Source organism: Pipistrellus kuhlii, unplaced genomic scaffold (genome assembly GCF_014108245.1).
Source record: "Pipistrellus kuhlii isolate mPipKuh1 unplaced genomic scaffold, mPipKuh1.p scaffold_m20_p_81, whole genome shotgun sequence".
NCBI lineage: Eukaryota > Metazoa > Chordata > Mammalia > Chiroptera > Vespertilionidae > Pipistrellus > Pipistrellus kuhlii.
In genome coordinates this window covers 286,861-314,721 of record NW_023425586.1, presented here as the reverse complement: position 1 = coordinate 314,721, position 27,861 = coordinate 286,861, and the positions used below count along the sequence as shown (strand labels likewise).

Below are 27,861 nucleotides of genomic sequence, written 5' to 3'. Positions count from 1 at the left end.
GGTCCTTTGCTGTTCCATATGAATTTTAAGATCAACTTGTAGATTTTTTTAAAAAAATATATTTTATTGATTTTTTACAGAGAGGAAGGGAGAGAGATAGAGAGCTAGAAACATCCACCAGCTGCCTCTTGCACACCCCCTACCGGGGATGTGCCCGCAACCAACGTACATGCCCCTGACCGGAATCGAACCTGGGACCTTTCAGTCCGCAGACCGACGCTCTACCACTGAGCCAAACCGGTTTCGGCAACTTGTAGATTTTTGTAAAAAATACCATTGAAATTCTTATAGGACTTGCATTAATCTGCAGATCAATTAGGGAATATTTCCATCTTAACAATAGTCTGCCTTCCCACCCATGATCATGGATGTCCTTCCATTTATTTCAGTTTTTAACTTATTCTAATGATATGTTGAAGTTTTCAGATTATGTTTTTCATATTTTTGTTAAATTTATTCTTAAGTATTTTTTAAATTTTTTGGTGGTATTGGAACTATAAATTTAAATTTCAGATTTTTCATTGTGAGTATATAGAAATACAATTGATTTTATTATATTGATCTTATATCCTGCATCTTTGCTCAACTCATTGATTTAAAGTTTTTAGTTACATATCATCTGCATCAAGTTTTACTTCTTCCTTTCCAGTCAGATGCCTTTTTTTTTCCTTGCCCAATTGCCCTGCCTAGCACTTCTAGGGCAAGGCTGGGTAAAAGTGGCAAAGCTGACATCCTTGTTTTGTTTCTGACCCACCAAGTAGTCTGATAGCGGTGGGCTTTTAGCTGTCCGTGAGCGCTCAGGAAACTCCTGTGTTCCTGGTTTGTGGAGTGTTTGCCATGAAAGGGTTCCCAGTCCACTGAGATGATCAGAGCAGTGTTTGGCCGTGTGGTGCTGAAGGGGAAAAAAAAGCCTTTGTCCAAGAAGTACCGTCCAGTGATCAACGCAAAAGGCTTGAGTTCTGAATCAGCTCGGCAGTCTGGGGGATCCTTTCTCCTCTAACGTCATGTCTCCTCAGCGGGTGTTCTCACCAGTGACTCTGTGAGCATGAGCCGCATCTCAGACCTTCGCCCTCGCCCAGCTGGCCCGCACCCAGTGCCTGCAGGTCAGGGCGGGAGAGAATGGAGGGATGAGCAGCAGCGAGCAGCGCGGTGCCTGTTATCTGAGTCCTGTGGGTTCCGAAGGGACAGGTCTTCCGTGGGAGCAGCGGTGCGACTGGGCGGGGGGTCTGCGGTGGGTTTGGCCGGGAGAGGGTGGAGGGCGGGGGTGACGGGGTGACGGAAGCTGGGCAGCTTCACAAGGTCACGGTGCCTTGGGCATTTCTGGGTGTTGTGATGACTGAGTCACAGTGACCAGAGGCCTGTGCTGCTCTGGGGGCAGGGACTTGTGTTCGGCCCTCCGTGCCTACAGGAATTCTCTTCTGTGTAGGAAGGACCTTTGCATCCCCGAAAGGCAGTCACTGATTGACCTTCCTTCCAATAATAGTGGAAATAGGTCCCAGGTTCAAGAGCCCCCTGTCTCATGGAGTGAGGAAACGTTGGCCATTTTTGCCTCTGCCTTGCTGCCCCCCTTCCAGACCTTTCCAAGCTGCTGGTTTCTCGGGGAAACTTTGATTTCAGCTCCCACACCATCCACATTTTGTGACATCATGGTTAGCTGTGTGGTGTGGCTCGTTATGTCACAGGCGCCAGGTTTGGCTCCAGGTGGGAAATGCAGAGTGAGAGCATGAGTGCTGGTGATGCAGTGAGCCCCAGGCAAGACCAAAGGGGAAGCGCTGTGCTGGCTGTGCTGGCTCCAGAGTAACTCCGCTGGGAGTGCGCAGAGGATCTGGCCTGGAGGGACTCCTCCCCCTCTCCTTCACAGAAGCCACTCCGCAGCCAGCCGCTGTCCCTGCTCTCTGCTTGCAGACTCGGGTCTTGCAGACAGGGGTTCAGCCTGGCAGGTCATTAGGAATGACTGGTGTCTGGCCCCTCCCTTCTGCTGCCTGCTGGTCCCCTCAGCGAGGCAGTGTAGGCTGCCGTCCCAGCCGGGATTCTGTCAAGATAAAGCACTCACTGTGCCTCTGAGGTCGCTGTAGATGAGCGGAGACGGTGTCTGGGCCTGGCAGGGCAGAGCGCATTCATTAGGCCTCGCTCCGGAGCTCCCCACCAGCCCGGGGCTGTCGGGTGCGTGTGGGTGTCCACACCGTTTGTAGGAGCCACTCAGTGTGCTCTGCGTTCAGCTCAGAGAAGTGAGCTCACCCTCTGGGCTTGGAGATGTGCCAGCTGGTTGACCGGACAACCTGTGGGTCTTCCAGCTCCAGTGATGGTCAGCGAGCTTCCCTCTCTTCACTGCAGTGCTGACAAGGCCTCCCCCGGCAGCACGGGACTTTGCCAGCAGCTTCCAGGGAGCAAACTGAGACCGGCTGCCGGCCACGGGGCCAGGCGCCTGGTCAGAGACCTCAGAGAGGTTTGCTGGCCTTTTCCTGCCTTGGCTCTTCCTTGAGCGGGGACAGGTCCCCGGGCCCTTCCGGGTGCGCGCTCTCCGGCCGGGACCTTGCGCTTCCTGGCGGCCGCGGGTATGAGGACAGACGGGCGTCCGTCCATCGGCTTCCTGCTGGGAGGCCCTGCCGAAGGCGGACACGGTGGACAGATGTTCAGGAGGCTGCTGTCTCCACAGATCCCTGGTGCTGGCTCCCGGCTGCTTAGTGTGGCTCACATTGTTTTATTCTTTTCTGCTTTTTAGCTTCAGGGAACATGCTTCCTAACGTGCTTCACCAACGGTCCGTGCCAGTGTTCACGGCTGCAAGGGCATCAGGGCGCCTCGTGCTTCCTGACAGCCGCTGTGCCCCGGGCTCGCCACGGCTCCTTGGCCAGCGCCTCCGAGTGCCAGTCTCCCCTCGCCGCTCGGAAGCGCGCTCTGGCGTGTTGCGCAGGGAGCCCGGTCGCGCCATGTACTTGTGGGTTCTAAGTGAACGCACTTCGTTTACCGCGTGCTCCGTGCTCGAGGGGGAGGGTGCGGGCTTCCCGAGTTCTGGCCCCGGGTTTGCCTCAGAGACTCGAGGACGCAGAGGGCAGTGGGGAGGGTGCAGGCTCAGCCGCATTATGAAAGGCCTTTTTTATTTGTGTAGAATAAGAGGACCCTGCATTTTTTCATTTATGTTTCCTTGCTTTCTTACCTTTTCACTTGCAGTCGGTGGGTACTCAGGCTGCTAATCTGGACCTCCGTTTAAGCCTGAGTTAAATTGCAAATTTACAAGGCTAAGTACCGTGGCTGCCTCCGACACAGTGCCTGGGAGCAATCTGAGGCTGTGCGATCAATATTTATTAGCATTCTGCCACCACATCTTGCACCAGTGACCTGGCTGTCGGTCTCTGGGAGCTGGTGTGCGGCGTGGACTCATTAATGAGATCTCCTCGCCCACGCCTCGCACTGCCCGGGCGCCCGGGAGCTCCACTCACCTGCAGGCTGTCACTGAGGATGCTGTCACCGCGTTAGAAGTTGGAATGAATCATTTTCCTCCGAGGATTAATGGCCCCTCTCGGGGTTTCTCTCCTCGGAAGCGTTTAGCGTGTATTAGGCAGCTCGTGTGGGGGCTTCTCCCTGTCTCCGGGGGCGGTGGGGGGGGGCATCGGCTCCCGGCCTGGCCTCCCTCCTGCCTCTGACCGAGGCACGGCTGGGCCTGCGGGGGCTTCGCCTAGAATTGGGAGGGTTCGAAGCAGTATTTATTAGATTGCTTCTGATTATTAAAACAATATGATAACAGGATGGAAATACAGAAAAATTAAATTCCCTATAATTTTACTACCCAAAGAAGAACCACTGTTATAATTTGGTAGATTTCCTTTGTCCTTTTGTAATGTATATAAATATTTTGATAAAATTGGGATTGCACTCACTCACACATTTATATATCCTGGTTTTTCAAACGATTTTACATCATGAGTATTCTCATATACCGTTAACTATTTTGAAATGTTAATTTCTAAGTGATACTTCATGTGGGGGGACCTTATTTCCTTGGGGTGTCTCTGATGTTTTCCTCTTGGAAATCATAGCGTGGGGACCCCTTATCGCCACATCGGACCCTGCCGGTCCCGGCCTGTCAGCCGCCTGTGCCCCGCCAGCCCCGCTGACTGCCCCTCTGTCTTGCAGATTGCTTGCTACATGAGGAGAACTTCTCGGTGAGGTGCCCCAAGCACAAGGTGAGTCCAGCCCCGCGCCCCCTCACAGGTGGTGGGGGGCCGCCTGCTCTGGCCTGGGGGCCTGCGGTGGGGTCGGCACCGGGTGGAGACGCTTGTTGGAGAGGAAGTCAAACTCAGTAACTGCTGATTCCCATGTTAGTTTAGTGGAGCCCCACTTCACAGGTTGGGGTGAGTAAGGCTGGTTGTAGGCCTTGATACATAAGCAAAGGCGGGTTCCCAGCCAGGGAAACAGAGCTGACTCCAGGACTTGGGGGACCCTCAGCGTCTCCAGGTTTTACTCCAGTGGAAGCAGGGGGTCCGCAGTTGGCAGTTACCGCTGTTCCCTGTTCCCCACTTGGCTCAAGAGGTGTCTCGCCCTGTCTGGCTGGGTCTGCAGACTGAAGGGTCCCGGGTTCGATTCCAGTCCAGGGCAAGTACCTCAGTTGCAGGCTCCTGGCCCTGGTCGGGGCATCCAGGAGTGTGTCTCTCTCACATCGGTGTTTCTCTGTCTCTCCCTCTCCCTTCCACTGTCTAAATTCAATGGAAAAAATATCCTCTGTGAGGTTTAAAAATAATAAAACCTTTTTTTAAAAAAAAGAGGTGTCTCTGGGTCCCCTCTTCTGGGACAGGACAGAAGATAGGTTGCTGGTCTGTGTCTAAAAGCGTGTGTGTGAGTGTGTGTGTGTGTGTGTGTGTGTGTGTGTCTTTCTGTCTGTCTGAGAGAGCATGTGTGTGTGTGTGTCTTTCTGTCTGTCTGAGAGAGCATGTGTGTGTGAGAGTGTGTGTGTGTGTGAGTGTGTGTGTGTGTGTGAGTGTGTGTGTGTGAGTGTGTGTGTGTGTGTGAGTGTGTGTGTGTGTGTGAGTGTGTGTGTGTGTGTGTGTGAGTGTGTGTGTGTGTGTGTGAGTGTGTGTGTGTGTGTGAGTGTGTGTGTGTGTGTGAGTGTGTGTGTGTGTGAGTGTGTGAGTGTGAGTGTCTGTGTGTGTGTGAGAGTGTGAGTGTGTGAGTGCGTGTGGAGAGGAGGCAGGGACAGCAGGAACCAGGGCAGCATGGAGGCTGACTGCACCTGGCAGCGCCTGCCGCAGCCCGCGCTCCTCTGGCGAGCTCACAGTGACCCCTGGTGGTCACCAGCCTTCAGTGTCCAAGGAGGGCCAGAAAGTACCAGAAAAGGGTCCTCCCCAGAACGCTCCTAAAGGTGCTCACGGAGGCTTCTCGTTGAATTACTTCCAGAGATGGACCGTGGGATCTATTTTTACTTAATCTACATGTTTTTTTAAACTTCCCTTTTTTAACGGGCACGCTTTGCCTCAATACCCTGTCTGAGTCTCCTGTTTGTCACTCAACACTGACTCTGCTTTCTCTCTCCTTTCCATGTGCTGTTCCTTTCCTCCCTCTGCCACCCTGACCCCGCTCCTCCCGTCCCTCCTGCCTGTCCTCGGCTCTGCCCGCGCCAGCCTCCCCTCCCATGCCCTCTCCCCGCCTCGCAGAACAAGACCGCGAAAGGCAGCCTCAGCACAGAGCAGTCGGAGCGGGGGTGAGGGGGGATGTGCCGTGGGAATGGAGTACAGCAAGCACAGGTGAGTCGGGGGCTGGCGGCCCCTGCCCTGCTCCTCGGCCAGGCTGCAGCGGGGGCCGGGAGCTGCCAGCACCAGGTGGAGGACGTGGTGGCCTGTGTTGCTTAGGAAAGGGGGGGCTCAAACCAGGGTGTCGGAGTGACTGTTCTGACATCAGGCCTGGCATGTGCCCGGGGGCAGGAGCCTCGGGTTGAGGCCAGGCTAGCGAGACATCATTGTCTGTGGAGCTTACGGTGGGTTTTCCTCTGGAAAACAAATTCCCCGAGCTTTGTCATCTGACATCTTCCCGTGCTCTGAAGGACTTGGTATTACACAGGGAAGGAAGCTCCCGGAAGATTCCGTAGGCTTCAGCGCGGAGGCAGTTCAGCGGCAGCCCGGGAGGTGGGCTTGTGCTCTGAGCGCGTCTGCGGGCTGCGGCCGGCCGGCGGCGGAGTCTGCGGGCGGATCACCAGCTCAGGCCCTGGACGCGGCAGGGCCCTGGGGCAGGAGGAACAGACTGCAGAGCGGGGAGAGGAAACCAGAACAGAACCGGCAGGATGGACGCTCCTGGCAGACTCTCCTCCCGAGGGGGCCCTGCTTTACTCCGGGGTCTGAGCCCCTGCGTGTTCCCTCTGCTGCTTACAGCGGCTCTGCTTGTCTGGACCACCTGACAGGCCTGGGGAAGTGCACTTCACTGCGGAATGTGGCGGACTCTGCCCCGGGGCCGGGGGGGGGGGGGCAGGATGGGAAGCTGTCCAGCGAGTGGATCCGTGGTCATCATCAGTGGCAGCCCTCGGCCCTTCGTGTCCCTGCACTTGGGGTCACTGTGCCTGGGCGCTCCGCCCCATGCTGTGCACTCCCCTCCACCTGGCAGCGCTGCCCTCTCTGGGGACCACGATGGCCATTCCTGGGGTCTCCGGGGCACCGGCTGCCGTTGGTCGTTTGGGCCATTGTTTTAACGTGGGATCCCACTTGTGTGCGAGAGGAGGGGAGGCTGGGCCCTGGCCTCTTCTGGGGGTTGTTCTCCGTGTCTTTCCATCCACTATTCCTGGCCCTGCAGCTGCCAGTCCGCCCTGCAGAGGGCAGGGCAGGAGCCTGGCTCACCCCTGAGGTTGGCCTCACTGCCCCGTCCGCACGAGAGAAACCAGCGCCCCTCGGCACGGCCCTTTCCAGTCCGCGGAGGTTAAATGGCCTCAGAGGGAAAGGATGACTTACTGCGTCCTGTCCTGTCCGCCTAAAATGTGTATCTTCATCTCCTTCCCCGCGAGGCAGGACCCCTTGTCCTGGTGTCCGAGTTGAGCAGTCCCCTCCTCCAGGCCCGGGGCGCCCGCTGTCCCCTTTGCGGGCTGGGCAGGAGCCCCGAGAGCAGGGCAGAGGCTCAGCCCCACCCAGAGGCGCGCTCATCGGGGGGCCACGCTGGGGGCCCGGCCAGGCAGGGGACAGGGTGTGCATGTGAGCCCCACTGCCTGCCGCTTCAGTTTCTTCCGTAAAGAGAACAACCTTTTGAGGATTCCGTTACATAAAACGTGCCCAGCGCAGCCTGCGTGAGTGAGGCCTCACAGCAGCTGGTGCACCACGCACAGCCCAGCAGCGGGGCCAAGGCTGCAGCTGGGGCTCTGCCTGCACTCCCCCGTCCATCACCTCCTGGGCCTAGGGGTGCACGTCCTAGTCTCCCACATGCTGTGGGACCTGCCACTTGTCCCTTGCCAGCCAGCAGTGCCAGAGAGAAAGCATCCTTGGGCAGCTATCCATTGGGCACCTCCTACCCATTCCTGAGTGTGTGGTGGGCTCCAGGGGACTGGTGGGCAGGGCTGTGGCAGCGAGGCCCCTGTGTCTGTCTTCCATCTTGTCCTGTAGTTAACAAGGAGCCCCCCTCTGCCCCCAGCCAGGCCCATGCGGTGGTTAGGAAGTAGGAACTCCATCGCCACTGCGTTGTCCTGGGTGCAGGGAGTGCCCCCTGCACACAGCAGCCTCTGGTTGGCAGCACACAGCCCAGGTGTGAGCGGGGGTCCTGACCCAGAGGGTACCTCCCTGGGCTGGCCCAGCGAAGTCCTGGGTTACGTTTCCAGAGGAGAGCGGGACTGGCCATGACCCCACCGCACACTCTGCTGCCCTGCACCGACCCCCCCTCCCCTCCCCCCACCCGCAGGAGCCACACGTCCTTTAGCCAGAGCCCTCCGTTCTGCCCCTGCTCACTTCAGAGGCTCTCATCACACTTGGACTCCGGGCCTCCTCCTAGGCCTGAGGCCGCCGCCCCCATCAGCTCCTCCGGGGCTGCGCTTCCTCCCTCGGGCTCTGCACTTGCTGTTCCTGGACCAGGAGGGCTCCGCCTCCATCCTCACTGACTGGCTTCCCCGGGGCCTCAGCATCACTTCCTCAGGGCCCTCCCTGTCTCTCCACTCCCCTCTCCGCAGCCCCAGCATCACTCCGCTCCCAGCCTCCTGCCACTGCTCTCCAGGGTCCTGGCCGAGGAGGACCCATCTGTGTGGGCCTGGAGCAGGCACGTGAGGGAGTGGGGTTAAAGGAGGCGGTGTTGGCTCACCTGCCCACCCCCTGTTGGTACAGATTGAGTGAGACCCCTCCCCCTGCAGCTGGGCCTGCAGGTCTGTCTGAGAGGAGAGAGCTGGCCAGGCTGGTGCAGGCCAGAGCTGAGGCTGGGGCAGGGCCGAGCTCGGGCTGTGGGAAGGCTTGGCCCAAGGGGAAGTCTTTGCCAAACATCGAGGTGCCTTTCTATCTCTTATTTTTTTGTTGTTTTTGTTTTTCCCCCCAAGATGTCCTTTTAGCGAGCATGGCAGACACTCCATGCGGGCTGCAGCTGCAAGTGTGCTCCCAGCACCCACAGCAGCTGAGGCTCCGGGCAGCGGCCGGGCCCAGGCCACCCCAGCCCCTGTGGCTTGGACCACGTGTGTCACCTCTCGGCTCACCAAGTGGCAGGGTCAGGCCTCTGTGTTACCTTGAAGTAGCGTCTGTGAAGCTACTGGCAGAGTGCCTGGCACATAGCAGGTGCTCCAAGCATTTTCTTCCTGTCCTCCCTACCCAGTTAGTGTTTTACAAGTGAGAAGTCGGGGTCCCATTCCATTTGAGACCATCTTGGGCCAGTCTCACCTCGAAGCCTGGGGAACAGCCTGTTGGGAGGCTGGAGGGAGCGCTGGGGCAGAGCATTGCAGGGTGTGCGCAGCACCTGTTCTCGTCACACCCCTGTGTCCCGCAGCCCCTGCAAGACTCGCCCCTCCGGTCATGGTTGGAGGTCCCAGTAGCACCTTGGTCGCATTTACGAAGGACCTTTGGTTCCTCTCGCCTCGGGCCGCAGCCCCAGCCTCCGGAAAGCCGAGCGGCAGAGGAGTCTGGCTGGCGCGGCCCCTGGGGAGGTGACCCTGTCCCATGGCTCCGAGAGCAGCGGGAGGCTCCGCACCGCCTGGTCCTCAGGCCTGGCCAGCGTCCAGGTTTACGTGGGGACACGGCCTGCTGCCTGTGGGCGCTCCTGTACCTGTGTGTGCGCTTTAAACAGAGCCTCTTAGCGTGCACACAGCCAGCGTGAGCTTTGCACATTAGTACGTGATGGAAGCTAAGGGCTGTGACGTCTGGGTTTCCCTGGGTGTGTGTGTGGGGGGCAGAGAGGTGAGCCTGCTCCCCAGAGCGCTGTCTCCAGGCTGTGCCAAGCGGGCTTCTGGGCCAGCCCTCTGGCCTGAGTTCCTCGGAAACTGCCGTGTCCCTGCGACCTTGGCACAGAGGGGGGACCCCACCCCACATGCCCCTGGAGGGTCATTCGGGCCTTCCTGAGCCTGGAGCTGGGGCTGGGAGAGGAGCCGCCAGCAGCAGGGTGTGGGGAGCTGGGCGGGCCCAGGGACAGGGCTGTCTGATGCAGAGCTGATGGCCGGGCGCTGAGTGGGGTCGAGCCGGCTCCCCGCAGGCTGGCTGGGGCTCGGCCACCTCGGTGAGGACCAGGTCGCCACTTGCTGAGCCCCTGCAGGCCCAGGAGGCAGTCCCCGGGGTCGGGAGTTCTCTCCTGGTTTCAGTTTCTTCCTTTGGTGCCCTGGGCAGGCGGGACTCTGTGAGGGGCCCTCCGTCTAGTCCCCGAGCCGCAGGTCATGGCTGCCTTAGGGGTGTCCGGCCCAGACCCCTGGGGGCTCCACCACTGGTCTAGGATGTCTCCCAGGTCAGCAGCTCCTTCGGGCCTGTGGCTGCTGGGCCCGTGGAGGTCCCCACACCCACTGTCTGCTCTGTCTTCCAGGTGAGACTGTGGAGATGAGGAGGAGACACTCGTGACGGATGGAAATGGTCCTACTGTGCAGCCACACCCCGCCCCGCCCCGCTGTGCCCACCCGCCTGCCAGCACCTCCCAAGTCCTTACATCACACTCAACCGTGACACCACAGGAAAGAGACCCAAGAAGTCAGAATGGCTGTTTCCATGGACACAATCTCCATAGTGACGATGCGGGGGGAGGGGGGAGGGGGAAAGGGAAAGGGTGGGGGGAATTAAAAGGGAGGGACAAAATATATATATATAAATCTATTTTTAGTCTGGAAAGACTTTGTTTAAATGAAAGGTGCGCTGTCCCTTTTGATTCTATTTTAAAATTATCTAGCTAAAGAACTCCAAATTGGTTCCAATAACGAAATTTAAATGTGAAATTGAACTCAACAAACTCTCATCTCAGCAAGGACGGGGTGTGGCTCTGCCTGTCAGCCTGTCTCCCGCCCACTCAGATCTCTAGACCCAGAATTGAAAGTAGAACACACCCAAACCATTTGTCATTAATTTCTCTCAAAGTGGGGAGTTGGGGGAGGGGAGTGGGGGTGGTCCATGTTTTCAAGAATGGGAGAATAATGTTTAAACACAAAAATAAATTTTTTCATTTCCAGAAACACTATTTATTTATTATTTTTAGATTTTATCTTTTTGGGGGTGAAATTGGTAGATGCCCGAGGTCACAGCTGTGAGCTGCGTCACTGAGGCCAGGGGAACCCCGCCTCCCGGGTGTGCAGGTGGGCGGCAGGGCCAGCCCAGTGGGGGCCGCGGCAGGACAGGAAGTCCGTGCGGAGGCCAGGGCTGTCTGAGCGGTGCGTAAGCTGGCCAGGACACCCTCAGCCCTTTATTCTTTCTGCTTTTGTTTTTATAAAGGAAAAGGGGCCTGTCGGTTGAACAGCCCCATGCTATGTGATTCTTTATGTTGTATTGTTTTGTTTTGTAAAGTGTATAATTTTTAAATATCTGAGTTTTAAAAAAAAAAGAAAAAGTACAAAAAAAATCCTTGTTAAGGCCTTAAGAAGGGGTTAGTGCATCTTTCAGGGGTCACTCTGCCGTGGGGATAAAATAGCTGTTTCACAAACAGTTTTATTTAAAAAAAATCAAAAAAAATAATAAACTTCATTTTAACCTTGTTTCCTTTTTTATTGATTGGAAAGCAGATGTGTCTCTCTGTCCTCCCGCTGCAGCCCCGAGTGGGGGGGGGCTCTGCTGCAGGGGAGCCGGTCTGCCTGGTCCCGCCACTCAGCGGGAGGGGTGCCCCGCCCCAGTGTGGGAACGGTCAGATTTACTTACGCTGATATGAGAACATATTTCCAATCAACATTAATTTTAAAGGTTATAAAAAAATAATGCCATGTTAATGGACTTTTTTAGAGAACAGAAACTCTGGAAGGAATGTTGTGAAGTAGAAATAAGCAATTACAAATGAGTTCTAGTGCGCTCATCAATTTGGGGCTGCAGAAATGGCAGATTAATTTCGTTTTAATGGCTGCCTCAGCCGGGTGGCCCATTTCTCATTGCACTGCCGGATGGAGGCATGGGCGGTGTTCTGTGTGGGCCGAGGACCTGCATAGCAATGATGGCTTCTGAGCTATTTGGCTTCCCGTCTGGTCTCAACTTGGCATTAACACAGTTCACGTGAAATTGATAGATTTCAGGTGTCAAGGGCTAAACTACAAAACTTGAAAAATATGCATCTTGAGGAAAATATTTTTCTGACAGCAAATGATTCTTCGTCATTTTGCCTTTTATTCCCCCTTTGACTTTCGATGTGTGAGCAAGGCCCCGTGACCGTCCGGGTCTTTCCTTGAAATGTGGTGACGGGGGTGGCGTGTCCCACACGCCCTCCTGCCCCAGCAGCTCCAGCTGCCCATGAGCATCTCGGTCCCCCACATTTGAGTTCTGTGCGTTTTATTGAACATATGTAACTGTTAGCAGTTTCAGGTTCATAGCAGTATTGAGTGAAAGGTACAGAAAGTTCTCATGTGACCCCTGACCCACCACCCACAGCTGCCCGCTACCAACTCCCCAGCCGCAGGGCCACTTGTTACAATGGGAGCCTGCTCTGACACTGTCACCCAATCCCACAGTGAGTTTGGGCACATGCATGACCCGTATCCGTCACAGCACACGGTAGTTTCACTGCCCTGAACAAAGCCCGCTGTGCTCCTGTCATCCCTAACGCCTGGCACCCACTGTCTCCAGAATTGCATTTTCCAGAATGTCCTGTGGGTGGAATCAGTGTGTCCTTTCCAGGGGGCTCCCTCCCTTAAGGGTGGCCTGCATTTTAAGGGTCCTGCATGTCTTCATGGCTTTTTTATTTTTTATTTTTTTAAATATATATTGATTTTTTTTTTACAGAGAAAAAGGGAGAGGGATAGTCAGAAACATCGACCAACTGCCTCCTGCACACCCCCCACTGGGGATGTGCCCGCAACCAAGGTACATGCCCTTGACGTGATCAAACCTGGGACCCTTCAGTCCGCAGGCTGACGCTCTATCCACTGAGCCAAACAGGTTTCTGCTGGCGGCTCATTTTATTTATTAGTTTTAGAGAGAGAGGAAGGAAGAGAGAAACATCTATTTTTTTACTTATTTATACATTCATGTGCCCTGACAGGATCAAACCCGAAACTGATGCTCTAACCCAGTGGTCAGCAAACTGCGGCTCTCGAGCCACATGCAGCAGCTCTTTGGCCTCTTGAGTGTGGCTCTTCCACAAAATACCACGGCCTGGGCGAGTTTATTTTGAAGAAGTGTTAGAAGAAGTTTAAATTTAAAAACTGGGCTCTTAAAAGAAATTTCAATCATTGTCCTGCTGATATTTGACTCTGCTGACTAATGAGTTTGCCGACCACCGCTCTAACCAGCTGAACTACCTGGCCAGGGCCCAGCGCTCCGTTCAGAATTTTGGTCCTGGACGCTGCTCCATTGCCCGGAAGTATCAGTGTATCCGTTCCCTTAATGGAGGGCGCCTTGGTTGCTTCCAAGTTGGGGCGATTAGGAATAACGCCGCTATACACATCCTATTTCTGCTGGGACATGAGAGTGTGATTGCTGGGTCACGTGGTAAAAGCATGTTTTGTTTTGAAAGTTGTGGCTTAAAACAAAATTTACCATCTTAACCAATCCGTGTGCAGCTCGGAAGTGCTCATCCATTCACGTTGTTGTGCAACCGATCTCGGGATCTCGGGGATCTTTCCTCCTGCCAAGCGGAAGCCGGCGCCCGTAAAGCCGCTGGGAGGCGGGCCCTGCCAGCCCCGCCCGCCCGCCGCCCGGCCGCGAACTCCTGCGCCCCCGGCGTCGGCCCGCGGGACTGCAGCCGCCCGCCGGGCCTCCGCGCCGAGGCCGCCGCCGGTCAGGTGAGCCGGGGGCCTGGCGCCCCGCGAGCTGAACTGGACGCAGGTTCTGCCCGGGAGGAGGCGCGGGCGTTTGGGCCGCGCGGGGAGGGGCACAGTGAGCCGGACGCCACCGGCTTTCCCGACGCCCAGGGCGCGGCCGCTCCCGCCCGCTTTCCCCAGCTCCCGAGGGGGCTGCTCCGCGGCGCTTCGGGGGCCCTGGCCGGTCACCGCGCCCGGGGGCCGGGCCCCGCGCGCTCTGCTCCGCCATCGTTCTGGCGTCACGCGGGCCTCAGCCTCGGTCGCAGTGTCCAGCGGCCCGTGCATGGACCACCGGTGACCTTCGTGCCCCGGGGGGGGGGGGGGTAGAAAAGGTGATTCTAAGGGAATAACGGGACTGGCCCGGAGAGGTCAGGCCCACACTGCGCAGCAGGAGCTCAGCGCTGGGTTCCCGATGGCCGGGCTGCTCCGTCACTGTGACCCGAGCGATTCCCGGGACCCCGCTGTGCCTTGGGGACAGGGAGCCGCCTGCCTTAGGCTGCGGGGGGACACGGGGTGAACAGCAGCCAGTGCCTGACCTCAGAAGCTGCCTCAACAACAGGGCCACGGGCCGGGCCTCCTGCCTCAGGGCGCCTGACTGCCTGTGCTGGGCCGCAGCCCCCGGCGGGAAGGGCAGGGGGAGGGCAGGGTGTCCCTCACTGCCCTCCCCCCCGCCGGGTGACTGCTGGGGAGCAGGACACCCACCCAAAGGCTGCATGAAGGCAATCTATGGAGGGCCACTCGCAGGCGCCCGCGAACCCCCTGACTGACAGTCCTGGCGGGAAGTGCTGCCTCCTGGGACGGGGCCAGGGGAGAAGCCACAGGCTGGACCCCAGAAGTCCCCAGGGGGCCTGTGAGTCTTGCCCTCCTGGTCTATTGTGTGGCCTCAAGACTGGTCTCCCTGCCTCCTGGAGGCCCAGGGACCCCCGGTCTCTCCAGCGCAGTGCCCAGCCAGCTGGTGAAGCCCGGCCTCCAGCTGCCTCCCGCCCGCTCCGCACGCCCTGCACAGGGCTCCGCTTTGGCCCCAGGCAGGTCACCTGGGCTTGCAGTGCCAAAGCCAAGTCCCCGTGAATTCTCCCCAGAAAGTCCTGCTCCAGCTGGGGACAGTGCCCCACGACCCTCACACAGTCTGCACAGCTGGCCTGGCGTCGCCACCTTTCCTGTGGACCAGCACCGGGGAGCAGGGGCCCCTCGCCTTCCCCCTGCTGCAGGCCCAGCCCAGCACCCAGCACCTGGGCACCAGCGGGCAGGAGACCATCCAAGCCCTGGCCACGCACACTGGGGCCTGGGGAAGAGCGGGAGGCCAGGCAGGCCAGGCGGGATTTGCAAACATGGAAAGCCAACACCAAGAGGCCACAGCGCTCTGAGCCAGAGGCACCCTGGGAAGAACGGTGCTCTGACTGTTGGGGAGTGAGGAGGCAGGCGATCGGGGAGGCAGGGACGGTTCTGGGACGAGGCTGCGACCACGTAGGGGTGAGCCTGAGAGACAGAGGCAGGATCAGCCTGGAAACCCCTGGTTCTTCCTCGGAGCCCGACAGAGCTGGGGAGAGAGGAGGGCGGGATTCTCCGGCCCCTGCACCTGCCCTTCCCGGCCCCTCCCTGCACTGACACGGTCATCCCACACAGGCGGCTCCGCCTCAGCTCCTGCTAGGACAGCCCGGGCTGCCCCGCCCACAGGGTGCGGTCAGGGCCTGGCCTGTCCTGTCCTAGGTGCCTGTGCGGTGCGGTGCGGTGCCCGTGTGCCCCAGGAGCCCCAGGGCACTGAGACAGCCATGGGGCTGCTGCCAGGGGAGGCGCTGTGGCCCCTGGCAGTGGCCACGGCCGTCTTCCTGCTGCTGGTGGACCTGATGCACCGGCGTGTGCGCTGGGCTGCGCGCTACCCGCCGGGCCCCCGGCCGCTGCCAGGCCTGGGCCACCTGCTGCACCTGGACTTCCGGGACATGCTGCGCTCCGTCAGCCAGGTGAGGGGGCGGCCACCGGGACCCTCCTCGCAGCGGGCAGGGTGGGCGTGAAGCCACAGGCTGGACAGGAGCTGAGCTGAGCAGGGGAGGCGGTGTGAGAGGCGCCCTGAGGAGGACATGAGTGCAGGGCCCAGAGGCAGTTCGCATTGTCCAAAGGTCAAAGAGGGGGTGGGACTTGGCAGTGGTTTGGGTTCCGCTGGGACAGGGTTGAAATGAGGTGAGGCTGAGTCCTTCTGTTTAAATATATGGTTATTGATTTCAGAGAGGAAGGGAGAGGGAGAGGGAAACACACATGATCAATGAGAATCATTGGTTGGCTGCCTTCTGATTGGGGGTGGAGCCCACAACCCAGGCTTGTGCCCTGACCTGTAATCTGTGGCCTCCTGGTTCACAGGTCCACGCTCAACCACTGAGCCCCCTGGCCGGGCATGGCCCCCTTCTGTTTAGATCAGGGAGAAAGGTCTCATGGGAGAATGGGGAGGGGAGTCTGCTCAGGAGCCCCGTTTCCATCCGATCTCTGTGGTCCTGGGGCCTCACTCTCACCTCTGTGGCCTCAGCTGGTCCCCCTGTAAAACAGGGGCTCACTTGGCCTGCTGACCATTCTGGTGACATTTGCAAACCCAGGGCCCCGGGGCCAGATAGTTCCTGAATCGCTCCCTGCTGGCAGCCCTGGGGTCCTGCAAGGTCAGGGCCCTGAGACGGGGAGAGCTCACCCAGCACCCCCCGCGTGCAGCTGCGGAGCCGCTTCGGGGACGTGTTCAGCCTGCAGCTGGCCTGGACGCCCGTGGTCGTGATCAACGGGCTGGAGGCCGTGCGCGAAGCGCTGGTGCAGCGCAGCGAGGACACCTCTGACCGCCCGCCCACCCCCACCTACGAGCATCTGGGGTTCGGGCCGCAGGCGCAAGGCGAGCGGAGGGGCGGGCAGGCCGTGGCCGCGGGACAGGGCCCGCAGTGAGCGGCGGGCGCCAGCGGAGGAGGGGCGGGGCTTGCTGAGCACTCAGCCAATAGGGAGAGGCGGCCGGGGAGGAGCCTGCGCCATTGGTGGGGGGAGGGGCGGGGCCTGCGCTGGCGGGGGCGGGGCTTGTGGGCCGGGCCGGGCCGGTTCCTGGCGGAGGAGGGAGAGCCCAGAGCAATGGGTGCGGGTGGGGCAGAGGCGGGGCCTGCGCACGCCGAGCCCCGCCCACTGCCCGCTCCCAGGAGTGATCCTCGCGCGCTACGGGCACGCGTGGCGCGAGCAGCGGCGCTTCTCCGTGTCCACCCTGCGCGACTTCGGCCTGGGCAAGAAGTCCCTGGAGCAGTGGGTGACCGAGGAGGCCGCCTGCCTGTGTGCGGCCTTCGAGGACCAGGCGGGTGAGTGCTGAGCTGAGGGCAGGCAGCGGGGAGCGCTGGGCACCACACGGACGCGCCCCTGACCAGCCCCGCCCGCTCCCAGGGCGCCCCTTCAGCCCCAGCGCCCTCCTGAACAAGGCGGTGAGCAACGTGATCTCTTCCCTCATCTATGGGCGCCGCTTCCAGTACCAAGACCCGCGCTTCCTCAAGCTGCTGGACCTGATGGAGGAAGGGTTGAAGGAGGAGTCCAGACCTCTGCGTCAGGTGGGGAGTTCTGCACCCCCCACCCCACCCCGGTGGGCCTCCTGGGAGGAGGGTGACTCAGAGGGCTTGGAAAAGGGCGTTCAGAAGAGGCCTCTGCAAGAACACAGCCTGGAGGTGAGAAAACGCAGATACCCGGATGGGAGAGGCGGACCAGGGTCAGACCCCGCAGGGGAGCCAAGGAACCCGGACCTCCCTCCTCAGAAGCCACGACTGGGAGATCTTAGGTTTCTTGGGGCAGCCCAGGCCAAGGGAGAGGGTCGAGGAGATGACCCCTCGGGAGCTGACTTGTCAAGAGGACCACCTGGGCACAGGAAGGACCGCCCAGGACCCACTCCTGTGCCTGTCCAGGTGCTGGGCGCCCTCCCTGTGCTGCTGCGCATCCCGGGGCTGTCTGCCAAGGTCTTCAAGGGGCAGAGGGCCTTCATGGCCTTGCTGGATGAGCTGGTCACTGAGCACAAGATGACCCGGGACCCAGCCCAGCCACCCCGGGACCTGACTGACGCCTTCCTGGATGAGGTGGAAAAGGTGAGGGGCAGCTGCCAGGGATGGGGGGTGTTGTGGAGAAAAGATGAGTTAATGATCACTGGAGCCCAGACCAAATTGAAATTTAGGGAGCCTTTATTAGCCGGCTGGCCGACAACGGCTCTGTCTTTCTCCACGCCCGGAGTCCAGAGAGCAGCAGTGACCCTTTGTGTAGGACTGCTTTTAAGCACATTAACCACATCCTGTTCTTGCAGAACAAGCAACAAAAGACAAAAGTTCTTCCCAAGCAACTTCAGAGTCATGCCATTGATGACCATGTTATTCAAAAGGTCGTCCTGTTCTTCAGAAAGCTGGCAGTGTTCTATGAAAGAAGGCCTATGTGCTGAGAGGGGTCCATGAGACCATTATCTCAAGGCCTGGCCTCGTGTCAGCACTGACAGCTCCATCTGGGGCCTAGCCCACGGCCTCTCTGGAAGCATGCTCAGAAATTCCCACTAACGGGGGGCAGGGGACTTTTGGTTGTGCCATTGGGTGAGCCCAGACAAGGGGAGCCAGTGTCACCCAGGGTCGGGCACCGAGGCGGCTGTGCACTGTGGGAGCCGTTTGGGGCTTCCTCCCTCTGCCCGAGCCCCCCTCTGCATGGCCAGGCCAAGGAGAACCCCAGGAGCAGCTTCACCGATGAGAACCTGCGCATGGTGGTGGCGGACCTGTTCTTCGCTGGGATGGTGACCACCTCGACCACACTGGCCTGGGCCCTCCTGCTCATGATCCTGCACCCGGATGTGCAGCGTGAGCCGGGCGGGGGTCGGTGGGATGGGGAGGGAGGAAAGGGACAGCCTGGGGCCCTGAGCTCCCTTTGGACACACAGAGGCGGGTCCTCACTCTGAGGTCAGAGTGACTTCCTTCTCTACAAGCCCCTCCCCCGAGGCCAGAGCCCAGCCCCCACCCTACCCCACCCACCGCCACCCGGGCCTGACCACTGTGGGATCCTGTCTGTCCAGGCCGCGTCCAAAAGGAGATCGACGAGGCCATAGGGCAAGCGCGCCGACCAGAGATGGCGGACCAGGCCCGCATGCCCTTCACCGTGGCCGTGGTCCACGAGGTACAGCGCTTTGCGGACATCATCCCGCTGGGCGTGCCCCACATGACCTCCCAGGACACGGAAGTGCGGGGTTTCCTCATCCCCAAGGTAGGCCCGGCCCTCATCGCTCAGCAGCACCCACCCTGGGGGCTCTGACCAGCCCCGAGCGCAGCCCTGGCCCCGCTCATGCCCAGCACTGCCGACCCTGGAGGGCGCGGGGAGGGGCGCAGGGCAGGGCCCCCCGGAGGGAAGGCACAGCGAAGCGGGAGCAGCCCTGCATGCAGGGCCGGGGGCAGGGAGACCCCACAGGCACAGGGCGGTGCCGGGACGGGCGTGTTCAGACAGGGTGTGCCCCTGAGTGTTCGGTGGGCGGCAGGTACCAGCAGCCCTGCCCACCCCCCCGTGCGGCCTCTCCTGCCAGGGCACCACGCTCATCACCAACCTGTCGTCGGTGCTGAAGGACGAGGCCGCCTGGAAGGAGCCCTTCCGCTTCCAGCCCGAGCACTTCCTGGACGCCCAGGGCCGCTTCGTCAAACCCCCGGCTTTCATGCCCTTCTCAGCAGGTGCCTGCGGGGTGCCAGCCTGCTGCCCCGCCCGAGGGAGCCTGGAGGGTGAGGGCCAGGCCCCAGCTCACCGGCCCCCTGTCCCCCCCACAGGCCGCCGCTCCTGCCTCGGGGAGCCCCTGGCCCGCATGGAGCTCTTCCTCTTCTTCACCTGCCTCCTGCAGCGCTTCAGCTTCTCGGTGCCCGCCGGGCAGCCCCGCCCCAGCGACCACGGGGCCTATGCCTTCCTGGTGGCCCCGCACCCCTACCAGCTCTGTGCCCTGCCCCGCTAGAGGGGCACCCGCCCCAGCCCGCTCCTCAGCTGGGAGCCTCCTGTGCAATAAAGCAGCCTGGTGGCCCCAGCCTTCCTCCTGAGTGCCCCCAGGCCCCTTGCCCATCCTGGCAGCGATGGCACCTCAGCAGCCTCCCCAGGGCCAGGGCCTCCCTGCCTTAGCCACCTCACCCCGCACTTGGCCCCGGGTGAGAGGCGGTGTCCTGGGGCTCAGGGAAGTGACAGCTGACCCCCAGGCGCCGTGGAAACCAGCGCTGGCTGCTCTGGCGGGTGGCAGTCTGCACAGGCCCAGGCTCCTGCTGGCCGGGGGGCGGAGGCCTGGCCCAGCCTGATGCTCACTCCGCCCAGCAGCACCGCCCTGCACCACAGGCAGCAGCTCAGCCAACACAGAAGCCTGCTCCCCACTGACACCCCAAATGGTCAGGAGGGCTGGAAGTGATGTTCCCGTTAACACCCAGGCTCAGTGATGGGGGCGGAGCTCTCCCTGGGAAGCCTAATGGCAGCCCAGGAGCCAGCCCCCTCCCTGAGCCTCTGAGTCACCCCAACATTGAACAGCCACGTTCCCAGGCCTGCGGCCCAGCCCCTGCCAGGAAAGAGCTGTCTCCTGGCCAGGCTGGATCTGGAGGCACTTGTCTGGGCTCGAACCCCAGCACAGTCCTGGGAGAGGCCTGCCAGGAGAGAAGTGGGCATCACACAGAACGCCTCGACCCTCCCACCCCCACATGGGGCGCAGTGGGGGCGGGTGCTGACGTCCTGGAGGGACCTGCCCCACCCCCGGCTGCAGGCCCTGAGCGGCCTCCCTGGGCCTCGCAGCTGACGGAGAGCCTTCCAGGGAGGCTCTTACCTCGGGGGCCTGCTTCTTCCCACTCCTCACTCTGCGTCTCTGCAGAGAGAAACGGCCATGGGTGCTGGGAGTCACCCCCGCCACCACCCACCCAGCCTCTCAGGGTGTCCGCCCAGGACAGGGTGCCCCGACAGCCGCCCCTCAGGGGAAGAGCCCGCCTCACCCACCTGAGTGGCCACGGGGTAGCACTTGTCCATCAGCCCCCACAGCGGCCTCAAGGTCTCTCCTGTGGACTGCGGGACAAGGAGAGAGAAGGGAGGCGGTGGGGACAGCTGAGGGCGCTGGCCCTGGTGGCGGGCAGCACTGAGCCCTGAGGACCCGGGACTCGGGGACCTGCAGCGTGACCGCTGCCTTTAGGCAGAGAAATGTTTGACTCTAGGGCCTTTGTTTTGACTCTTTAGGAAAAGAGGAATTTCTCCAGAACCCTCACCCCCTCACACACACGCACACACACACACTCCCTCCCTCATGTCCCACCTACCAGAACCAGGCCCTCCACCCGATTCTGAGTCCCAGAGACACTCTAACCGTCAGGGCAAAGCTGACGGAGAACCCTGTTTTCCCTTCCTCCTGGGCCCAAGGGGGGGCGCCCCTTCCTGGTCATTCGGGTGTGGTAACAGGCCGCACCCAAACGGTACCTCTCCTTCTGGCCGCAAATACCGAACACCATCTTCAGTCTGAGAAGGAAGAACAGGCCTCAGTCAATGCCTCACAGGCCCGGGCCCAGTGCTCCCGGCCTCGGGCTGCAGCAGTCACCACAGGCCCGAGGAGGGAGGGACCAGCACCGGAGCCTGGGAAATGCTCAGAACAAGATGGTTTCTGTGCCTCAGCGCTGGGAAGGCAGGTCCCAGGGAAGACAATGGGACAAGGCGGCAGGATAGGATGGAGAAAGGTATAGCTCTGTTGCACATTGGGTATAAAATGCCCCAGGTGTAGGTGGTCAGTGATAATCATCCTATCTAATAAAGAGGGAACGTGCTAATTGACCATCACAAACATGGCTGCACCCACAGCTGAAGCCAAGTTCCCACAGGAGCCTTAATGAGCAATCAGGAGGGACCAAGGCTACACCCTCCCCGCCCCCCTGATGGGACCTCAAGGTGCGCTTCCTGTCCTGGTGCTGGGCTGCTCCCCCCACCCTGCGCCAGGCTGGGGGACCTCAGGCCATGCCCCCATCCCAGCCCTGGGCCAGGGCACTTGAGTCTATGCCCCCTGCCCAACAGAGCTTGACAAGGGTGGGACTGGCCAGGTCTGGATCTAGTCCAATGGGGGTGGGGGGGGTGGCGCAGATCTGGGTCTCACACAATTTTGAGGAGCATGTGGGTGGTTGGGGACTTGACTCAGGGTCCGTGGTGAGCCCCAGACTCTGACAGGAAGAAGGTTTTCATATGCATTTTACTAATTTTCTTTCGCCTCTGATACTTCTATTATAGAGAAAGGGCAAATAGCAATATTAAATTATTTCCTTTAATCAATCCCCTTTTAATGTACACGAATTTCATGCACTGAGTCACTAGTAAATAAAAATGGATTAAAACAGTTTCCAGTATTTTCTGGGTTACAGAGCATTCTGCGGATACTTTGGGCAGTCCTGAGGGCGATTCCTAGCTTCCTCAAACTATTCTGTCTGGAACCCCCGCTACAGGGTCAGCATTCCCTACAAATTGGCACCATGGCAAAGTCAAGGTCTCCAGTGTGAGCTGGACCCTGGAGGAAGCCAGGGAGCCTCCGCTTCCGAGTCAGCGCCCATCCCCTCAGGGGCTGGTTCAAACCTCGCCAAAGACTCAAAGCTTCATCAGATGCCAGTTCCCTTCACCTCCTGCCACCAACCCCTCCCCTTCATTCCCTGCTTCTCACAGGCCAATTCCTCCTCCGGAGTGGCTGCCTCCCCTCTGAGGCCACCCCTCCATGCTGCATTCCAACCTGGGCGTCTGGGGGCCTCCTCTCTCCTATATTCAGCCTTTCCTCCTCCAATGGCTCCTTCCCGTCAGCATTTAAACATCACTCAGCTCTGCACAGCAGTCTCTGCGCTGCTGGCCTGGCGTGGCCACCGCCCCTGTGCACAAGTCCCAGGGCGCGGGGCCCGCTCACCTTCCCCCTGCTGCGGGCCCAGCCCAGCACCTGGGCACCAGCGGGCAGGAGACCATCCGAGCCCTGGCCAGGCGAGATGCAGGGCGGCCCAGCTGGGCCCCAGCAAGCTACCCTCTGGGCGGCTGGGCCTGGGGGAGAGCGGGAGGGCCGGGGCGGAGGGCGGGAGCAGTGCTCACCGCCAGGCCAGGCCAGGAAAGGAGGATTTGCAAACATGGAAAGCCAACACCAAGAGGCCACAGCGCTCTGAGCCAGAGGCACCCTGGGAAGAACGGTGCTCTGACTGTTGGGGAGTGAGGAGGCAGGCGATCGGGGAGGCAAGGACGGTTCTGGGACGAGGCTGCGACTACGTAGGGGTGAGCCTGAGAGACAGAGGCAGGATCAGCCTGGAAACCCCTGGTTCTTCCTCAGAGCCCGACAGAGCTGGGGAAAGAGCCGGGGTGGACTTCTCCTCTCCCCCCCTGTCCCCCCGCCCCCGGGAGAGCACCTAGAGAGGGCAGGAGGGCGGGATTCTCCGGCCCCTGCACCTGCCCTTCCCGGCCCCTCCCTGCACTGACAGGGTCATCCCACACAGGGCGGCTCCGCCTCAGCTCCTGCTAGGACAGCCCGGGCTGCCCCGCCCACAGGGTGCGGTCAGGGCCTGGCCTGTCCTGTCCTAGGTGCCTGTGCGGTGCGGTGCGGTGCCCGTGTGCCCCAGGAGCCCCAGGGCACTGAGACAGCCATGGGGCTGCTGCCCGGGGAGGCGCTGTGGCCCCTGGCAGTGGCCACGGCCGTCTTCCTGCTGCTGGTGGACCTGATGCACCGGCGTGTGCGCTGGGCTGCGCGCTACCCGCCGGGCCCCCGGCCGCTGCCAGGCCTGGGCCACCTGCTGCACCTGGACTTCCGGGACATGCTGCGCTCCGTCAGCCAGGTGAGGGGGCGGCCACCGGGACCCTCCTCGCAGCGGGCAGGGTGGGCGTGAAGCCACAGGCTGGACAGGAGCTGAGCTGAGCAGGGGAGGCGGTGTGAGAGGCGCCCTGAGGAGGACATGAGTGCAGGGCCCAGAGGCAGTTCGCATTGTCCAAAGGTCAAAGAGGGGGTGGGACTTGGCAGTGGTTTGGGTTCCGCTGGGACAGGGTTGAAATGAGGTGAGGCTGAGTCCTTCTGTTTAAATATATGGTTATTGATTTCAGAGAGGAAGGGAGAGGGAGAGGGAAACACACATAATCAATGAGAATCATTGGTTGGCTGCCTTCTGATTGGGGGTGGAGCCCACAACCCAGGCTTGTGCCCTGACCTGTAATCTGTGGCCTCCTGGTTCACAGGTCCACGCTCAACCACTGAGCCCCCTGGCCGGGCATGGCCCCCTTCTGTTTAGATCAGGGAGAAAGGTCTCATGGGAGAATGGGGAGGGGAGTCTGCTCAGGAGCCCCGTTTCCATCCGGTCTCTGTGGTCCTGGGGCCTCACTCTCACCTCTGTGGCCTCAGCTGGTCCCCCTGTAAAACGGGCTCACTTGGCCTGCTGACCATTCTGGTGACATTTGCAAACTCATAGATGGGAGATGGGAGGTCCTTGATCATGGAGGATGTGACCCCAGGGCCCCGGGGCCAGATGGAGTCCTTGCATGGCTCCCTGCTGGCGGCCCTGGGGTCCTGCAAGGTCAGGGCCCTGAGACCGGGAGAGCTCACCCAGCACCCCCCGCGTGCAGCTGCGGAGCCGCTTCGGGGACGTGTTCAGCCTGCAGCTGGCCTGGACGCCCGTGGTCGTGATCAACGGGCTGGAGGCCGTGCGCGAAGCGCTGGTGCAGCGCAGCGAGGACACCTCAGACCGCCCGCCCGCGCCCGTCTACGAGCATCTGGGGTTCGGGCCGCAGGCGCAAGGCGAGCGGAGGGGCGGGCAGGCCGCGGCCGCGGGACAGGGCCCGCAGTGAGCGGCGGGCGCCAGCGGAGGGGCGGGGCTTGCTGAGCACTCAGCCAATAGGAAGAGGCGGCCGGGGAGGAGCCTGCGCCATTGGTGGGAGAGGAGGGGTAGGGCCTGCCCTGACGGGGCGGGGCTTGCTGTGCACTCAGCCAATAGGGAGGGGCGGCAAGGGGAGGAGCCTGCGCCATTGGTGGGAGAGGAGGGGTGGGGCCTGCCCTGACGGGGGCGGGGCTTGCTGTGCACTCAGCCAATAGGGAGGGGCGGCAAGGGGAGGAGCCTGCGTTATTGGTGGGGGAGGGGCGGGGCCTGCGCTGGCGGGGGCGGGGCTTGTGGGCCGGGCCGGGCCGGTTCCTGGCGGAGGAGGGAGAGCCCAGAGCAATGGGTGCGGGTGGGGCAGAGGCGGGGCCTGCGCACGCCGAGCCCCGCCCACTGCCCGCTCCCAGGAGTGATCCTCGCGCGCTACGGGCACGCGTGGCGCGAGCAGCGGCGCTTCTCCGTGTCCACCCTGCGCGACTTCGGCCTGGGCAAGAAGTCCCTGGAGCAGTGGGTGACCGAGGAGGCCGCCTGCCTGTGTGCGGCCTTCGAGGACCAGGCGGGTGAGTGCTGAGCTGAGGGCAGGCAGCGGGGAGCGCTGGGCACCACACGGACGCGCCCCTGACCTGCCCCGCCCGCTCCCAGGGCGCCCCTTCAGCCCCAGCGCCCTCCTGAACAAGGCGGTGAGCAACGTGATCTCTTCCCTCATCTATGGGCGCCGCTTCCAGTACCAAGACCCGCGCTTCCAAAAGCTGCTGGACCTGATGGAGGAAGGGTTGAAGGAGGATTCGGGATTCCTTCGCCAGGTGGGGGAGTCATGGGCCCCCCCTTTTATTATTTTTTAAATATATATTTTATTGATATTTTTACAGAGAGGAAGGGAGAGGGAGAGTTAGAAACATGGATGAGAGAGAAACATCAGCTGCCTCTTGCACACTCCCTACCGGGGATGTGCCCGCAACCAAGGTACATGCCCTTGACTGGAATCGAACCTGGGACCTTTCAGTCCGCAGGCCAATGCTCTATCCACTGAGCCAAACCGGTTTCGGCTGGACCCCCCTTTTAATGCCCCCCCCCCCATGGGCTTCCTGGGAGGAGGGTGACTCAGAGGGGTTGGAGAAGGGCATTCAGAAGAGGCCTCTGCAAGAGCACAGCCTGGAGGTGAGAAAACACAGATACCCGGATGGGAGAGGCGGACCAGGGTCAGACCCCCCAGGGGAGCCAAGGGACCCGGACCTCCCTCCTCAGAAGCCACGACCGGGAGATCTTAGGTTTCTTGGGGCAGCCCAGGCCAAGGGAGAGGGTCAAGGTGGCGACCCCTCGGGAGCTGACTTGTCAAGAGGACCACCTGGGCACAGGAAGGACCGCCCAGGACCCACTCCTGTGCCTGTCCAGGTGCTGGACGCGGTCCCTGTGCTGTTGCGCATCCCGGGGCTGGCTGCCAAGGTTTTCAAGGGGCAGAGGGCCTTCATGGCCTTGCTGGATGAGCTGGTCACTGAGCACAAGATGTCCCGGGACCCAGCCCAGCCACCCCGGGACCTGACTGACGCCTTCCTGGATGAGGTGGAGAAGGTGGGCAGCTGCCAGGGACGGGGGGCAGGGGGCTGTTGGTTGTGGTAAGCCCAGGCAAGGTGGGCAGTGAGGCTGCTGTGTACTGTGGGAGCCATTTGGGGCTTCCTCCCTCTTGGCCAGGCCAAGGAGAACCCCAGGAGCAGCTTCACCGATGAGAACCTGCGCATGGTGGTGGTGGACCTGTTCACCGCTGGGATGGTGACCACCTCGACCACACTGGCCTGGGCCCTCCTGCTCATGATCCTGCACCCGGATGTGCAGCGTGAGCCGGGCGGGGGTCGGTGGGATGGGGAGGGAGGAAAGGGACAGCCTGGGGCCCTGAGCTCACTTTGGACACACAGAGGCGGGTCCTCACTCTGAGGTCAGAGTGACTTCCTTCTCTACAAGCCCCTCCCCCAAGGCCAGCCCCCAGCCCCCACCCTACCCCACCCACCGGCACCCGGGCCTGACCACTGTGGGATCCTGTCTGTCCAGGCCGCGTCCAAAAGGAGATCGACGAGGCCATAGGGCAAGCGCGTCGACCAGAGATGGCGGACCAGGCCCGCATGCCCTTCACCGTGGCCGTGGTCCACGAGGTACAGCGCTTTGCGGACATCATCCCGCTGGGCGTGCCCCACATGACCTCCCAGGACACGGAAGTGCGGGGTTTCCTCATCCCCAAGGTAGGCCCGGCCCTCATCGCTCAGCAGCACCCACCCTGGGGGCTCTGACCAGCCCCGAGCACAGCCCTGGCCCCGCTCATGCCCAGCACTGCCGACCCTGGAGGGCGCGGGGAGGGGCGCAGGGCAGGGCCCCCCGGAGGGAAGGCACAGCGAAGCGGGAGCAGCCCTGCATGCAGGGCCGGGGGCAGGGAGACCCCACAGGCACAGGGCAGTGCCGGGACGGGCGTGTTCAGACAGGGTGTGCCCCTGAGTGTTCGGTGGGCGGCAGGTCCCAGCAGCCCTGCCCACCCCCCCGTGCGGCCTCTCCTGCCAGGGCACCACGCTCATCACCAACCTGTCGTCGGTGCTGAAGGACGAGGCCGCCTGGAAGGAGCCCTTCCGCTTCCAGCCCGAGCACTTCCTGGACGCCCAGGGCCGCTTCGTCAAACCCCCGGCTTTCATGCCCTTCTCAGCAGGTGCCTGCGGGGTGCCAGCCTGCTGCCCCGCCCGAGGGAGCCTGGAGGGTGAGGGCCAGGCCCCAGCTCACCGGCCCCCTGTCCCCCCCACAGGCCGCCGCTCCTGCCTCGGGGAGCCCCTGGCCCGCATGGAGCTCTTCCTCTTCTTCACCTGCCTCCTGCAGCGCTTCAGCTTCTCGGTGCCCGCCGGGCAGCCCCGCCCCAGCGACCACGGGGCCTATGCCTTCCTGGTGGCCCCGCACCCCTACCAGCTCTGTGCCCTGCCCCGCTAGAGGGGCACCCGCGCCAGCCCGCTCCTCAGCTGGGAGCCTCCTGTGCAATAAAGCAGCCTGGTGGCCCCAGCCTTCCTCCTGAGTGCCCCCAGGCCCCTTGCCCATCCTGGCAGCGATGGCACCTCAGCAGCCTCCCCAGGGCCAGGGCCTCCCTGCCTTAGCCACCTCACCCCGCACTTGGCCCCGGGTGAGAGGCGGTGTCCTGGGGCTCAGGGAAGTGACAGCTGACCCCCAGGCGCCGTGGAAACCAGCGCTGGCTGCTCTGGCGGGTGGCAGTCTGCACAGGCCCAGGCTCCTGCTGGCCGGGGGGCGGAGGCCTGGCCCAGCCTGATGCTCACTCCGCCCAGCAGCACCGCCCTGCACCACAGGCAGCAGCTCAGCCAACACAGAAGCCTGCTCCCCACTGACACCCCAAATGGTCAGGAGGGCTGGAAGTGATGTTCCCGTTAACACCCAGGCTCAGTGATGGGGGCGGAGCTCTCCCTGGGAAGCCTAATGGCAGCCCAGGAGCCAGCCCCCTCCCTGAGCCTCTGAGTCACCCCAACATTGAAAAGCCACGTTCCCAGGCCTGTGGCCCAGCCCCTGCCAGGAAAGAGCTGTCTCCTGGCCAGGCTGGATCTGGAGGCACTTGTCTGGGCTCGAACCCCAGCCCAGTCCTGGGAGAGGCTTGCCAGGACTAGTGTGACCTTACGTGACCTGTGCCCACCCGCAGACGCTTCCTCGGGCCCGGAGCACCTTGTGCA

General features: G+C 61.3%; 3 protein-coding genes across 7 annotated transcripts in view; all 3 read left to right on the top strand.

Moving 5' to 3' along the window:
- The window catches only part of TCF20 (transcription factor 20), a 164,575-nt gene extending 153,479 nt beyond the window's left edge, over nt 1–11,096 (top strand). For 2 of the 3 annotated variants that reach the window (XM_036425506.2, XM_036425505.2), the window contains 3 exons: nt 4,133–4,182; nt 5,614–5,736; nt 9,944–11,096. In XM_036425506.2, the coding sequence (XP_036281399.1) occupies nt 4,133–4,182; nt 5,614–5,697 (134 nt within the window). In that variant the 3' untranslated portion in view covers nt 5,698–5,736; nt 9,944–11,096. The remainder of the gene's footprint in view (nt 1–4,132; nt 4,183–5,613; nt 5,737–9,943) is intronic. The other variant, XM_045577040.1, reaches the window with a different exon arrangement.
- A 4,001-nt stretch (nt 11,097–15,097) lies between these two features.
- Nucleotides 15,098–27,205, top strand: LOC118712078 (cytochrome P450 2D14). 3 transcript variants are annotated; one of them, XM_045577041.1, is made up of 10 exons: nt 15,098–15,301; nt 16,035–16,206; nt 16,499–16,651; nt 16,734–16,894; nt 17,243–17,419; nt 18,025–18,166; nt 18,379–18,566; nt 18,880–19,021; nt 19,115–19,303; nt 27,090–27,205. In XM_045577041.1, exons 1-9 carry the CDS (start codon nt 15,113–15,115, stop codon nt 19,291–19,293), a joined length of 1,503 nt encoding a protein of 500 aa, XP_045432997.1. In that variant the 5' UTR covers nt 15,098–15,112; the 3' UTR covers nt 19,294–19,303; nt 27,090–27,205. The 3 variants fall into 3 exon arrangements, with proteins under 3 accessions (XP_045432997.1, XP_045432998.1, XP_036281401.1); XM_045577042.1 differs by lacking the exon at nt 27,090–27,205 and having other exon boundaries at nt 18,919–19,021; nt 19,115–19,367; XM_036425508.2 differs by lacking the exon at nt 27,090–27,205 and having other exon boundaries at nt 19,115–19,367.
- On the top strand, nt 22,845–27,205 carry LOC118712077 (cytochrome P450 2D14). Its single transcript, XM_036425507.2, has 9 exons — nt 22,845–23,134; nt 23,913–24,084; nt 24,568–24,720; nt 24,803–24,963; nt 25,553–25,729; nt 25,850–25,991; nt 26,204–26,391; nt 26,705–26,846; nt 26,940–27,205. Exons 1-9 carry the CDS (start codon nt 22,946–22,948, stop codon nt 27,116–27,118), a joined length of 1,503 nt encoding a protein of 500 aa, XP_036281400.1. The 5' UTR covers nt 22,845–22,945; the 3' UTR covers nt 27,119–27,205.
- Nucleotides 27,206–27,861: the final 656 nt, after the last annotated feature.